The sequence below is a fragment of the Rhinoraja longicauda genome, chromosome 19 (assembly GCF_053455715.1).
Source record: "Rhinoraja longicauda isolate Sanriku21f chromosome 19, sRhiLon1.1, whole genome shotgun sequence".
Taxonomy (NCBI): domain Eukaryota; kingdom Metazoa; phylum Chordata; class Chondrichthyes; order Rajiformes; family Arhynchobatidae; genus Rhinoraja; species Rhinoraja longicauda.
In genome coordinates this window covers 41188682-41204844 of record NC_135971.1, presented here as the reverse complement: position 1 = coordinate 41204844, position 16163 = coordinate 41188682, and the positions used below count along the sequence as shown (strand labels likewise).

Below are 16163 nucleotides of genomic sequence, written 5' to 3'. Positions count from 1 at the left end.
CGGGACATCGAGTAGGCCAAGGCGGACTGAGTAAAGATGTTCGGCGTGTCTGTACATAAATGCGGCAGGTGACTTAAATAACTCGAAACTCGACCCCTGCACGTTCCCACTGGCTTATCACCACCCGCAACGCGTCCGTGCGCCACCGCACCCCGCACAGCCCCAGAAACCACACTCCCGCACAAACCTGCCCCCCCCGCACCACACACTCCTTTTGTACCACCCCCACCCCATCCACCGCACTCCCCTAAACCCCCCCTCCCCCATCTGCACCCCACTCTCCCCTAAACCCCCACTCCCTCATCCGCACCCCACTCTCCCCTAAACCCACCAATCCCCCATCCACACCCCACTCTCCCCTAAACACCGTCACTCCCGCCGCACCCCGCACAGATCACGCACCCACTCCCACCACTGTATTCCGCAATGCCCCGCTCACCCCGCACTCTCGCATCCCACAATCCATCTGCACGCCGCAGTTCGCTCGGACCGCTGTATCCCGCAGTGTCTCCCTGTGTTCACCCCTCACTCCCCCGGGCTGCACACCCTGCAACCCGCCCTTCCCCTCTTGCCAGAAGGAACTGTTTCTACACGTTGGCATCAACTCCCGCTGCCGTTCAGGCGCAGCGCCGCCCGCCAGTGCTTCAGTCATTGGCGGTTCACAGGAAACTCTGCACCACAGCGGCATCGCTCTCCTCTCCACCATCAGTTAAAGGAAGTCACGTCTTCTCTGATTCCACGGGCCCACAGCCGCCTGGTCTGCGGGTGGCGACGAACACTGTGCAGCCGCCGCCAAGCGGGATGCGCCTCGTCAACCGGTGACCGGCCTCGGGACTGTACCGCTGTCGGGAAATCTGCCGGAATCGCGATCGGCCGGCAGCGCCCGGCGACCCCGCTGTCTGACGCAGAATGCTATAAAGCTACAACATGACTCTTATATTCAATGTCCCCACCGATGAAGGCATGCACACTACACACCTTTTTAATCACTGTTTCTGCTTGTGTTGCCACTTACATGGAGCTATGGATTGACACCGCAAGGGCCTCTGCTTATCGCTTCCAGTATTTATTTCATCTACCCCCTCATAATTGTGTACACGTCTAACGACACAGTGGCGTAGCGGTAGAGTTGCTGCATCACAGTGCCAGAGACCCGGGTTCAATCCCGACCACGGTGCTGTCTGTACGGAGTTTGTACGTTCTCCCCGTGACGGCGTGGGGTTTCTCCGGGTGTCCTGTTTTCCTCCCGCACTCCATAGACCCACAGGTTTGTAGGTTAATTGGTTTCGGTAAATATTGTATTTTTGGAAGTGGGAAGTTACATTTCTGTAGGGATTGCCTTCTACAGAGTGAGGCCACGCTTTGTTCGAACGTGGGATTGAACCAGTGCGAGGAGTGGTCTTTCTCTGGATCTCTGGTTACTGGGTGTGAATTGAGACAAACACAGGGTTTTCATTTAGTTTGGAGATAAAGCGGGGAAACAGGGCCTTTGGCCCACGGAGTCCGCACCGACCAGCGATCCCCGCACATTAATGCTAGCCCTGCACATTAGGGACAATGTACATTTGTACAAAGCCAATTAAGCGACAAACCTCTACGTCCGTGGAATGTGGAAGGAAACCGAAGATCTCGGAGATAACCCAGTGGTCACGAGGAGAACGTACAAACTCCGTATAGACAGCGCGTTTAGTCTGGATCAAACCCGGGGCCCTGGCGATGTAACGCAGCAACTCTACCATTGCGCCACTGGAAATTATTCTCCAAGTGTTTGCCACCGTCTCAATAGAAGCGATGTTTGCGGAGATCGTTGGAGCCCACAATGGTCTATTCTTGGCTGTAGAGAAGTTGATAAACGAGTGGATACAAACCGTGCAGCTGCAATAGGACAACTGTGAATCTAGTTTGACGACTTGGGTGGGTTAGGGGCGGAGATCGAGGGGATGCAAGGGTTAATAGACAATAGACAATAGACAACAGGTGCAAGATGAGGCCATTCGGCCCTTTGAGCCAGCACCGTCATTCAATGTGATCATGGCTGATCATTCTCAATCAGTACCCCGTTCCTGCCTTCTCCCCATACAAGGTGCTGTTCCTCCAGTTTGCATTTGCCCTCACTCTGACAGTGGAGGTGGCCCCGGACAGAATGGTCATAATGGGAATGGGAGGGGATGTTAAAGTGTTTGGCAACCGGGACATCGAGTAGGCCAAGGCGGACTGAGTAAAGATGTTCGGCGTGTCTGTACATAAATGCGGCAGGTGACTTAAATAACTCGAAACATGGCGGCGATGCGCAAGCTGCTGCGGCTCACCTGCGGTCCGTTTGTCTTTTGTGTTTGTTGTTGTTTTTTTGTCTTAATTGTAGTGTTTAGATGTGATGTAGTGTTTTTTGTGGTTGATTACTATGTGGGGGGAAACTGTAAAATTGTCTCTTCCGAACGGAGACCCGATGTTTGTTTTGTGGGTCGTGTCTTCGTTCCCGCTGCGGCCCACCATCGGCCAATCACCTGGAGCTGCCGGACTCCAGCTGGGCCAATCTGGGCTCTGGTTCGCAGAGCCCACGGACCGGACTCACTATCTGCGGAGCTGGCTGCCTTCGGAGGCTGTGGGGGCGCTGCGAGAGCGGCTGCAACTCGCCTTCGGAGGCTCCGGAGGCTTCGGCCGCGGGCCGCGTGGACGTCGGAAGCTCGTAGCCCCCTGGGTGGGGGGCGACATCGGGAGCTCCGGCAGCGACAGCGTCTTCGCCCGCCCCGAATCGCGGGGCTTGGGTCGGCCCGCTGCGGACCTTTCACCGTCCGGCGTGGCCTGGAACCGGCCGCGGGATTTTCTCCGCCCGGCGGGGGCTTCAATGTCGGGAGCCCCGTCTGCCCCGACGTGGCAACTTCAACAGCCTGACCGCGGGAGAAGACGGCAGGGAACAGAAAAAGACAAACTGGCCTTCCATGACAGTGAGGAGGTGACTGGAGGAGACTCACTGTGATGGATGTTTCTTTTTTTGTTTTGTGTTGGTTTATGATTGTGTGTGTTGTTGCTTATTTTATTGCTCATATTGTTGGACTGTGGGTAAAGGAACTTCGTCCAAAATAATTTATTTTTTTGATGAAAATAAAGGTTATTCTGAAACAGACAAATAAATAAATAAATAAATAAATAAATGAATAAATGGATAGATAAATGAATAAATAAATAAATAAATGAATAAATAAATAAATAAATAAATAAATAAAGCGCGTCCATGACGGAAGTCGCCATTAAACACGACATATGACTTGGTTCGGATGGTGAATTAATATTGCGACTGTAACCTCATTATTTTCATTATCCAGTCTAACACCATCAACACCCATGAAAACGTTGCGAAGATCGATCTGCTTCCGCCGCAGCATCTTCAGGTATCTAATCATATTTAGTCTCTCCTCCTGATCCATATGTTCCATCACATCCGCCGTTGAATAATCTATACATCCTTTAACTTGCAGTCAGGTACTTTCTGTGGTTTGATGACCATAAATGTACACTCAACTCCAGCTGTGAACTAAGTGTTTTATGAATGTGTTGCAAGGAACTGCGGATGCTGATAAACACCGAAGATAGACACAAAATGCTGGGGCAACTCAGCAGAACAGGCAGAATCTCTGGAGAGAAGGAATGGGTGACGTTTCTGGACGAGACCCATCTTCAAACTCAGTCTTTTATGATGTTGCACCATATCTCATGTTCCATGCCGCACCTAATATTGGGAAGTATCTCATAATTATACAGCGTGGAAACAACCTGCCCTCAGCGACCAACATGCCCTATCTGCACTAGTCCCACCTGCCTGCATTTGGCCCATATCCCTCTCAACCTGTCCTATCCATGTGCTTGTCTACATGTTCTTAAATATTGTGATACTACCTGCCTCAGCTACCTCCTCCGGCAACTCGTTCCATACACCCACCACCCTTTGTATAACAAAAGTTACCCCTCAGGTCCTAGTAAATCACCCCCCTCCCCCCCTCGTCTTAAACCTATATCCTCTGATATTTGGTTCCCCTACTCTGGGCAAGAGACTATGTGCGTTTACCTGATCTATTCCTCTCATGATGTATACCTCAGGGCGGCACGGTAGCGCAGCGGTAGAGTTGCTGCTTTACAGCGAATGCAGCGCCGGAGACTCAGGTTCGATCCTGACTACGGGTGCTGCACTGTAAGGAGTTTGTACGTTCTCCCCGTGACCTGCGTGGGTTTTCTCCGAGATCTTCGGTTTCCTCCCACACTCCAAAGACGTACAGGTATGTAGGTTAATTGGCTGGGTAAATGTAAAAATTGTCCCTAGTGGGTGTAGGATAGTGTTAATGTACGGGGATCACTGGGCGGCACGGACTTGGAGGGCCGAAAAGGCCTGTTTCCGGCTGTAGATATATGATATGATATGATAAGACCACACCCTCCTGCGCTCCAGGGCTGACACGCCAGCTTCACCACCTTGTGTTTGCTACATTCACGTTCCATGGATTTATACCCTGATACCTCTCCGCATTACCCCATATGGCTCCATAAACCACTGTGTGTGTCGCCTCCTTATTAGTTCGCCCAAAGTACATCACCAGGCTCGTATCAGGATTAAATTCCAAATGCTATTGCACAGTTTATTTCTCTCTCTGTTAATACACAAATTAGAACATAGAATATGAGCACAATGGTACTTTATTGTCACATGTTCCTCGGGACAGTGAAATTATATTTTTGCGTAGAGTTCAGTAACAATCCCAATACACGTTGGCACAGTTATACTTAAGTAAAAGGGATGAGGAATAGTAGATTCTACTGAGGTAACATACAAGTGTTCCCAGGTTACCGGCACCACTCGTACCCTTCAAGTTCCGAGTTGTTTGAAATGTCAGAGACTGAACTTGGTCCATTGTCCTGGTGATGCGACTGGGTCTGAGTTGCAGGGGTTGGCCTGGTCAGGTAATGCTGTTAATGTCGTCCAACCCTGCTGCGCCGCTACATTCCGCTGTGTGCCGCTCCAGGCCAAGTCCGACCTGCGTACATAACCGTATTGAGCATTGCCCAATCTAAACGAGCCCCAGCTGCTGCAGGGCATTAGGCTGCCCGCTCCACTGTCACCTTAATCTGGACCTAACGATCCATAAAATCGCTATTGTGTGAAAAAATAACCCCTCATATTCCTCTTTAAAAATCCCCCATTCACCTTAAAATAATGTCCTCTGGTTCTTGATTCCAATATGCTGGGCAAGAGGCTGGTGCGTCTGCCCGGTCTAGTCACCTCATGTTCTATTCAATATACGATCTGTTCAACTCTCAACCATTATCTCTACCTCCTGTTCCCAAGCTAATTTTGAATTAATTTCCCAACTCTGGATCCCATTGACTCTCAACATTTCGAGCACCTTTCCCTGTAAGACCTTGTCTGAAGTCCATGAATGCGTTTTATTATCTCTTTGGACAACTCAATCAGCTGTGTATTGAATCACAAGAGGAATAAATCAGGTAGATGCACAGAATGTCTTGCCCATAGTAAGGAATTCGAGGACCAGATGACATAGGTTCAAGGTGAAGAGGAAAAGATTTAATAGGAATCTGAGGGGTAACTTTTTCCACACAAAGGGTGGTGGGTGTATGGAACGAGCTAGCAGGGAAGGTAGTTCAGGCAGGGACTATCCCTACGTTTAAGGAACAATTTGACATGGATGGGACAGGTTTGGAGGGATATGGACCAAAAGCAATCAGGTGCGAAGAAGGTAGCGGGGACATGTTGGCCGATGGGGGCAACTTGGGCCGAAGGGCCAGTTTCCACACAGTATCACTGTATGGCTCTATGACTCTATGAGCAAAGCAGGATCAAAGCAGAGCACCATGAGAAAACCCACCGCGGCCACAGGGAGGACGTACAAACTCCGAACAGACAGCAGCCGTGGTCAGGATCGAACTCGGGTCTTCGGCGCTGTAATTACCTCGATCAGTCCTGTGCCGTACCACTAGGGGCCAACAAATATGTCTAACAGGCCCCCAATAATATTCGCATATGCCCCCCTAGCAACATGCACTACATCTCAGTTTGAATCTGACCTCAGGTGCTGCCTGTGTGGAGTTTGCATGTTCTCCCTGTGACCGCGTGGTTTTCCAACGGGTGCCAAGCCACCTATCAGCTCTCAATGGGAATTGGTGCAGGAGGCTGAGGTGTGATGTGATGGAAGTATATAAAATCACGAGGGGCCGAGATAGGGTGAATGAAGAAAGTCTTTTCCCGGGGTTTGGGATTCAAAAACTAGAGGATGCGAGAGAGAGAGGATGCGAGAGAGAGAGAGGATGCGAGAGAGAGGGGAAGCGAGAGAGAGAGGATGCGAGAGAGAGAGGATGCGAGAGAGAGAGGATGCGAGAGAGAGAGGATGCGAGAGAGAGAGGATGCGAGAGAGAAAGGATGCGAGAGAGAAAGGATGCGAGAGAGAGGATGCGAGAGAGAGGATGCGAGAGAGAGAGGATGCGAGAGAGAGAGGATGCGAGAGAGAGAGGATGCGAGAGAGAGAGGATGCGAGAGAGAGGATGCGAGAGAGAGAGGATGCGAGAGAGAGAGGATGCGAGAGAGAGAGGATGCGAGAGAGAGAGGATGCGAGAGAGAAAGGATGCGAGAGAGAGAGGATGCGAGAGAGAGGATGCGAGAGAGAGGATGCGAGAGAGAGAGGATGCGAGAGAGAGAGGATGCGAGAGAGAGAGAGAGAGAGAGAGAGAGAGAGAGAGAGAGAGGATGCGAGAGAGAGAGAGAGAGAGAGAGAGAGAGAGAGAGAGAGAGAGAGAGAGAGAGAGAGAGAGAGAGAGAGAGAGAGAGAGAGAGAGAATGTAATGGGAACATAACGGGTGACTTTTTATGTCGAGAATGCTGAGAAAATGGAATGAGATGCCAGAGTAAGTGGTTGAGGTAGGTTCTGTACAGCATTAAATAGATATTTGGACCATTACATTGATAGGAAAGGTTTAAGATAACATGGACCAAACGGAGGCAATTGGGACTACCTTAGATGGACTATGTAGGAAGGAACTGCAAATGCTACTTTAAACCGAAGGCAGACACAAAAAGCTGGAGTAACCCATTCCTTCTATTCGGAGATGCTGCGTGCCCCGCTGAATTACTCTATCATTTTGTGTCTATCACAGGATGCCTTAAAATAACACGGATACATCGTCACTTTGAAATGAATTGTGGTTTCATTGAGACGTTAAAAATATTATATTGAATTGGACAAAAACACGAATGGACTCCTAACCAGATTTTTTAACTCTTCCCTGAATTTCGTCTGTGACACCGCGTAAATAAACGTGTTGGTGCAAGCACTCATACACCTCAGCATGTATCCGGACAGTTCTGCAATGGTAAATGGGTCGTCGTAAGCTGTTACTAAAAACTGAACGTCTATGAAGTGTACACTGATGAAGCACACGAATATTACCATCCACAGTAGTATGAAGCTGCCGGATATGGCCAGCAATAGAATGATGGACTTCCTTCTGTTCTCCACCTCTTGATCCACGCCGCTCTCGTCCTTCTTGTTCGCTCGGAGACCGCTCCTCACTCTGTTGGCGTGTATAATGTGTCTGATAGTCAGGGCGTTTAGAAGCATGATCAGTAGGAATGGTGTAAATGGGGTTAAGATAGTTTCGAACCACCAAAATGCTACCCATAACGGTGAGGTGTAGAAGTCTGGTGTTAATCCACAGGACCAAGCCACGTTGTCAATTATTTCTTGTGGTGCGTACACAAAATACATTGGAATATTTTCAATAACACTCAGGGAACATACCACTGCTATCACCAAAGCTGCGGTTTTCTCAGTGCAATATTTTCCTCGTAACTTTTGACAACAAATAGCAACAAATCGATCGAAGGTGAAAGTCACCGTTAGCCAGACAGAGCAATCAATGGACATAAAAAGCAAGGTCAGGTTGACGCTGCAAACGGGAGTTAAGTTGAGGAATGAATAGGGGAAATAGCCATCTTTAATCTCGTAGAGAATTACCTCGAAGATCAGAACCATTAAATCACCCACGGCCATGGATACCAGGTAGAGGGTGATGCATTTGGAGAGACCACACTTTCCCCGGGAGAGAATGACGATTGCAAACAGGTTTGCTGTAGGAAAGACGAAATTAAAATGACTTTAGCAGCCGGCACTGGTCTTAGAGGAAGTTTCATTTAGTTTAGTTTAAAGGTAGAGCTTGCAAATAAAGACCGAGACCACGCCGACCAACGGTCACACGTTCACACTAGTTTTATCTTATAACTCGGGACAATTGACAGAAATTGTTTAAGTTACAAACCTGACGATAGACACAAAAAGCAGAGTAACTCAGCGTGACAGCCAGCATCTCTGGAGAAAAGAGACAGGTGACGTTTCGTGTCGAGACCCTTCTTCATACTGTGAGTCAGGGGGGAACGGAAACGAGAGATATAGACGGTGATGTAGAGATATAGAACAAATGAAAGAAATATATGTAAAAAAGGTATGCAATAAAGTAAAAAAGTAAAAGGAAACGGGCCATTTGTTTGAACGAATCCTCACCCAGCAAACAGCTAATAAAGGCGCTGTTTCTTTTATCGTCTTTACTTTTTGCATATCTTTCATTCTATATCTCTCCACATCTTGATTGGTTGAAGGATACAGGATTGAAACAGGTCCGTGGGCCCACCGAATGCACGGCGCCTATCGAACAGCCGCTCACACTAGTTCTATGCATAACAGTATAACAGGTATAACAGAGCTTTATTTGTCATTCGGTACCGAAGTACTGAACGAAACTACATAGCAGTCATAGAAAAAAAGAACACAAGACACACGACCCCAACACAAACGTCCATCACAGTGACTCCAAACACCCCCTCACTGTGATGGAGGCAACAAAACTTCCACTCTCTTCCCCACGCCCACGGACAGACAGCTCGTCCCCGACCAACCCGCACAGTCCCCGCAAGGGGATGGAAGTCCCCGCGGCCGAATCGCACCGGGCGCTGAAACGTCTCGCGGCCGAGCCGGGCGATGAAAGGCCCCGCGACAAAGCCTTGCGCAGCTAAGTCCCGTGGCCGAGCCGCACCGGGCGATGTTAAGTCCCGCGGCCGAGCCGCACCAGCGATGAATAGTCCCGCGGCCGAGCTGCACCGGGCGATGTAAAGTCCCGCGGCCGAGCCGCACCGGGCGATGTTAAGTCCAGCGGCCGAGCTGCACCGGGCACTGTTAAGTCCAGCGGCCAAGCCGCACCAGCGATGTAAAGTCCCGCGGCCGAGCCGCACCGGGCGATGAAAAGTCCCGCGGCCGAGCCGCACCGGGCGATGTTAGGCCCCGCAGCCGAGCCGCACCCCGCGCCGTGAGGAAGAGAAAAGTTTCCCCCACCCACCCCCCCACCCACACCACCACCCATACACAACCCAAAAAAAAATACAAAAACCATCCCAACACCGACACACAACAAAAAAAAAGGAAAAAAGACGAACAGACTGCTAGCGAACCGCAGCCGTTAGGCGCCGCCACTTCACACTTTCGCATCCACTTCCCAAGCACTATGGACAATTTTACAGAGACCAATTAACCTACAAACCCGCACGTTTTTGAGATGTCGGAGGAAATGCGAGCACTCGGAGGAAACCAACTGTACAGGCAGCTACAGAAACTATACAGGCAGAATCCCTGGATAGGAGGGATGCATAGCACCTCGGGTCGATACACCTCCTCAGACTTTGAGTCCTTCTCAGTCTGAGGAAGTGTCTTGGCCCGGGGCATCACCGATTCCCTCTATCCAAGGATGCTGCCTGTCCCGCTGAGTTGGACCAGCAATTTGTGTCTATTCCGGGTTTGTTCACATAGTTGGAATAAGTGAACGTGCGGAACACTTGGAGAGTCACGGCTTCTACGGAGAGAACCAATTCAGTGTGGGAGCAACAACCCCCGTGAATTATCCGTAGTCAGCCGCATATTGTTTGAGGAGCGCGGCGGGATATCTACGGCAGAAAGAAAGTGGAATGACCTTATCCTTCCACGTTCCAGTACAGCCTTCAAGAATCCCATGAATGTCCAATTTCGCCAATCCATTCCCATCAACACTTCGCATAGACGCATGACTGGAGATCTGCCATTCCAGTCCAATGCCCGGGCTCTAAATTACGGAGGTGTGGTTTAATGCAGTTTGGATGTTCAGCACGGGGAACCATCGAGTCCGCGACGACCAGCGATCCGCGCACAGTAGCACAGTAGCACTACCCAACACTCACTGGTGGCAATTTACAATCTTTACCGAAGCCAATAGACAATAGACACTATACAATAGACAACAGGTGCAGGACGAGGCCATTCGGCCCATCGAGCCAGCACCGCCATTCAATGTGATCATGGCTGATCATTCTCAGTCAGTACTCTGTTCCTGCCTTCTCCCCGTACCCCCTGACTCCGCTATCCTTCAGAGCTCTATCTAGCTCTCTCTTGAATGCATTCAGAGAATTGGTCTCCACTGCCTTCTGAGGCAGAGAGTTCCACAGATTTACAACTCTCTGACTGAAAAGATTTTTCGTCATCTCTGTTCTAAATGGCCTACCCCTTATTCTTAAACTGTGGCCCCTGGTTCTGGACTCCCCCGACATTTGGAACATGCTTCCTGCCTCCAACGTGTCCAAGCCAAATTAACCTGGAAACCTGTACGTCTTTGGAATGTCGGGGTAAACCGGAGCATCGGGCAATATCCCAAGCCGGTCACGTGGAGAACGTATAAACTCCGTATCGACAAGCACCAGCAGTCGGGATCGAACACGGGTCTCTGGCGCAGTGAGGCAACAACTCCACCGTTGCCCATTGGGTCTTCAGATTAATTGTTCCCTATCATTGTACCGGGACGGCACGGTGGCGCAGCGATAGTGTAGTTGCCTTACCGCGCTGGTGACCTCAGGTCGGTTCAAACTACGGGGTCTGTCTGTACGGAGTTGGAACGTTCTGCCTGTGACCACGTTGCTCTTCTCCGGGTCCTCCAGTTTCTTCCAACTTTCCAAAGGCGTGCGGGTTTGTAGATTAATTGGCTTCGGTAAATTGTCCCTGATATCTCGGACAGAACGAGTCCACGGGTGGTCGTTTATCGGTGGGCCTGAGGACCTGTTTCCATGCTCTGTCGCTGAATGAAACACGATGGACGCTATTTTCGCTCGTTATATGTCGGTGAGAATTTGACTGGCAATACTTAATCAAACAGACAATTAAGAGCAGACTTCCATTTAACAACACAGCCGACACAACGAAAAGGTGAACAGCAGCTTACCGGGAACGCCGATGATGGCAAGGATCGGATAGTAGATGTTTTCTATCTGAATTATTACCGGCTGTTTCATACTAGCAGAGACGCCGCCTTTCCAGTCAGTGCTATCGGGGAATAGCCCGTTTTTAAATGTCGCAGTTTATACCCGGGAGAAATCTAGTCACTCATTAGCAGCGTAAAATGATTGGGATTAGTGGCAGTTACTTAAACGATTACACTACTAATTAAGATAGTGCGCAATATTTTCCGCCGAAATGAAGCAGGGGAGAGAATTTTAATTAGAAATACACGTTTCATAATCTGACAGAATTCTCCTCTTGTTATGCAAAAAAAATATCTCGATTTGCGGATCTATTTTTGCAGACGCGTGCGAGGACCGTGCAGAAACCTATGGACATGTATATTGTCTTTTTTTTAACCTTTCACTTTTTCGTTTTTAATTCAATTATAATTCCAAGTTTTTGTGTACCTTGTTGGGTGTTATGACTGTTGGCAGGCCAATTGCATTCCGGGATGAATAAAGTTCTATCGTATCGTATAGTATAGATCCGCAGAATCAGGGACATTCGCAAACTTTCTCTCTCTCGTGCATCGAGATTGCCTCTTTATTCTCAAAATCCTAAAATCATAAGGTCATTAATGATAGGAGCAGAATTAGCCCATCGTCAACTCCGCCGTTCAATCATGGCTGATCTATCTCTCCCTCCTATCCCAATTCCCCTTCCTTCTCCCCATAACATCTGACACCCGTACGAATCAATAATCTATTTCTCTCTGCCTTAAATATATCAACTGCCTTCGCTTCCACAGCCTTCAGTGGCACAGATTCCTCACACTCTGACTAAAGAAATTCGTCCTTATCTCCTTCCTAAACGAAACGTCTAAATAATTAAAACAATTATCCAAGTTGACAAGAAAGAAGAATCATGTGGACAGCGACTTTTAGAGACACAGGAGTCCTCATTTTCTGGAATCTTGTGCAAAACAGCCTCACGATGGCCTGTATGTAGATAGGTGTGTAAATACAAATGGATATTCACGTACATATGCATATACATACAAAAGATAGGCTCGCATAGCTGGAGTATTAGTGCGCCAGGCAGCATCTTTGGAGGAAAGGTATAGGTAACGATTTGGGTCGAGACCCTTCTTCAGACTGAGAATCAGGGGAGAGGGAAATGAGAGAAATGAAAAGGTACATCAAACAAATGAATGAAAGATATGGAAAAGACCAAATCAAAGCTAGCAAGGATGATCAAGGAAAGTCGGAGCCCACAATGGTCCTCTCCTTGAAGATATTAGCTGCAAAATACATATATATTTTTACATAGATACATACACCCACACCCACCCACACACACACACACACACACACACACACACACACAGCCATACGCACACACACCCCCACACACCCCCACACACACACAGCAACACCCCCACACACACCCCCACAAACACACAGCCACACCCCCACACACACACACCCGCACACACACACCCACACACACACCACACACCCACCCACACACACACAGCCATACGCACACACACCCCCACACACACCCCACACCCACCCACACACACACACAGCCCTACGCACACACTCCCCCACACCCCTCCCCACACCCACCCACACACACACACAGCCCTACGCACACACACACCCCCACAAACCCCCCACACCCACCCACACACACAGGCACACAGCCATACGCACACATACACACACGCACAGCCACGCACACACACACACACACACACACACACACACCCATACACCCCCACATACACCCATACATACACAGCCACGTCCCACACGCACCACCACACACAGCTACATCCCCACACACACCCCCACACACAGCCACACCCCCACACCGCCACACCCCCTCACACACACAGCCCCACACAGCCCCACACAGCGACACACACACACACACACACACACACACACACACACACACACACACACACACACACACGCACGCACACACACACACACACACACACACACACACACACACACACACTTTACCGTGCTGAGGCCAGGCGCCAGTGCTCGGACACTTCTTCATACCTATCCCAATACCAGTGCCCTCACAGAGGAACACCAGGCCTTCATCTCCCAGAATGTTTCTGATTTCCTACCCTCTGGCGAATGACCTCCACAGTCTCCAAACTTAACGCTCCCCAGCACCGCACTGCCCGCTTCTATCTCTTCCACAAACAGGACTGCCCTGGCAGGCCCATGGTCTCTGCCTGCTCCAGACCCACTAACCTCATCTCCACAAACCTCGATTCCATCCTATACCCCCTCCTCCAGAGGCTCCACACCTACATCCGAGACGTGCCACACGCCTTTCAACACTTTACTTGCTTACAAATTGTTGGCCCGCATTGCCTCATCTGCTCCACGGGTGCCCGCTCCCTCTGCACCTCCACCCCCCCCCCCCCAATAGGAAGGTTTCAAGCCCCCCCCCGTTTCACCCTGCGCCAGAGACCCAATTTCCACAAATACCCCCCTTCGCCTGGTGGAACTTGTTCGCCCTCTCAACAACTTCCCTTTCGACTTCTGTCACTGTCCACTAGTTAAACTTGTAGCTCCGGGCACTCGTATGGTCTCCAGCTGTGCCTGCCCGTTTGTTAGTTATGCCGATCAGTCCTTGTTTCAGGCGTACACTGGCCATATCCCCCCAACTCATTCTCCCCTACATCCACGGCTGCATCGGGGCCGCCCCTGCTCCCGTGCAGAATTCGTAGACTTCGTGAACGTCATCAGCAATTTCCACCCTGCCCGTAGATTCACCTGGACCATCTCGGACACCTCTCCCCCATTTCTTGGTCTCTCTGTCTCCATCACAGGGTACAGCCTATGTGCTGATGTCTGCTATAAACCTACCTCCTCCGACAGTAATCCGGATTACACTGACTCCCACACTACGTGTTGCAAAGAAGCATTCTTCCGTCTCCCCCACATTGGTACCCAAGATGAGACTTTCCATTCTAGCACATTAGAGATGTCCTCATTCTTCAGTGAACGTCTTTTTGTACCTTCTGTCATAGCTGGATCCCTCACTCTCCGCTCCACTGAGCCCCACATTCCAATTCTTGCTCCCACTCTCCCCAGACGGAACAGGGGTAGAATCTCCTTGCTCCTCACCTTTAACCACACCAGCCTTCAGATCCAACACATCATCCTCCGACATTTCTGTCGGATCAACCTGCCATGTGGAACCTTATCAAAAGCTATGGTAAAATCCATGCCTACGTCAACCATCCCACCTCCATCAATCTCTTTCGCATCGCCTCAAAAAAGCACCCCAAGTAGTTAGTAAGACATGATCTTCCGTGTACAAAGCCGTGCTGGCTATTCCTAATTCGGCCATTCTCCTCCGAAATTGAGGATTACGTAAGGCGAAGAGTTCTTTCCAATAGTTTTCCTGCCACTGTCACGAAGCTCACCGGCCCATAATTAGCTGATTCTAACTATTTTCCTTCTTATGGAAAGGAACAACACTGACCTCTGTCCAGCCCCCGGGATCTCACGTGTAGCTGGGAAGAAATAAAGTTCCTGGTCAAATTCCCTGCAATCCCCTCTCTTGCCTCCTTCAATAATGCCTCCTGGCGAGCTGCAGAATAGCCGAGTCCGGAGCCCCCGCGGGTCGCAGCCCGCCGCCGGCGTAGTCGGTGTGGTCAGAACCCGCGTGGGGACCTGGGGCTGTTACTGTGTATAATTTGTAACTTTGTCAGCGCCCTGATGTGGCGACTATTTGCATACCGTGGGTATGCCAACAAAGAATGTCACTGTGACTTCTCACATGTGATAATATAGTATTCATTCATTCATAATCTTGTACAGATCCCATTAGTCCCTGGGGACTTGTTCCTCAAGAGCCTCAGCGCCACCTTCTCCACAAACTGCCCTTGCACAATGATATTCTCCACACTGATCTCGCTATTCTCCGTCCTTCTCCACGGTGAATACAGATGAAAAACACTCATCTTGCCTTGAGATTTTCCTTCATCCGATTCGCCAATGACATTTCATCACCGCTTCTGGCCCTTCTAAACACCCACTTGAGCTCTTTCCTGCTCGCTTTGTACTCCTCATTAATCCTATCAGAATCCAACCTATTGCACATGACACTCGCTTCCGTTTCCCTCCTGACCACATTTGCAGCCTCCTTGGCCATTCACGATTCCCTTTCTCTGACGTTCTTATCACACCCCTCCCTACTGGAACATGCGGATCCTGCACTTTGATCAGCTGGCCTTTAAACAACTCCCACTTTTCAGGCGTGGACGTACCCAATAACAACTGCTCCAAATCTACCCTCCCTGGTTCCTGCCTAACGAACGTAAACTTTTTTGCACCAATATATTAAGCCCCCTCCCCCCCCCCCACCAACCCCACCACCACATGCAGTCATTTCCCGATTTAAAACTATCTTAAAACTTATGGAGTTATGGTCACAACCTCCAAAATGCTCTTCCACCGCAACACCAGTCACCTGGCCAAACTCGTTTTGCAATACAATCTCTAGTACGGTCCCTCCTCAAATCCAACTATCCAAACACTGTTTAAGGAAACCTTATTGGATACACCTAATTAGTCATTTGCCGTCTGTTGCTCTTGTACTGAGGAAGTCCCAGGCAGTGTGGGGTTAAAATCACCCACTACAACAACGCTGTGGTTCTTGTATCCTTCCGCAATCTGTCCACATATCTGACACACTATATCCCGTTGGCTGGTGGGTGGTCTATAATTTGATCCCATTAGAGTTATGCTCCTTTTTAAATTTTTGATCTCAACCCCTGAGGCCTCAGTAGACGGACCTTCAAGTATTTCATCTCACAATATCGCCATGGTATAC

At 49.7% G+C, this 16163-nt stretch overlaps 1 protein-coding gene across 1 annotated transcript; it reads right to left on the bottom strand.

Annotated features, from left to right (window-relative positions):
* Positions 1 to 719: 719 nt before the first annotated feature.
* On the bottom strand, positions 720 to 15482 carry LOC144602986 (uncharacterized). Its single transcript, XM_078416110.1, has 5 exons — positions 15297 to 15482; positions 14341 to 14510; positions 11290 to 11390; positions 7266 to 8128; positions 720 to 899 (listed from the first exon to the last, which is right to left on the bottom strand). The coding sequence occupies exons 1-5, from the start codon at positions 15480 to 15482 to the stop codon at positions 720 to 722; spliced, it is 1500 nt and encodes a 499-aa protein (XP_078272236.1).
* Positions 15483 to 16163: the final 681 nt, after the last annotated feature.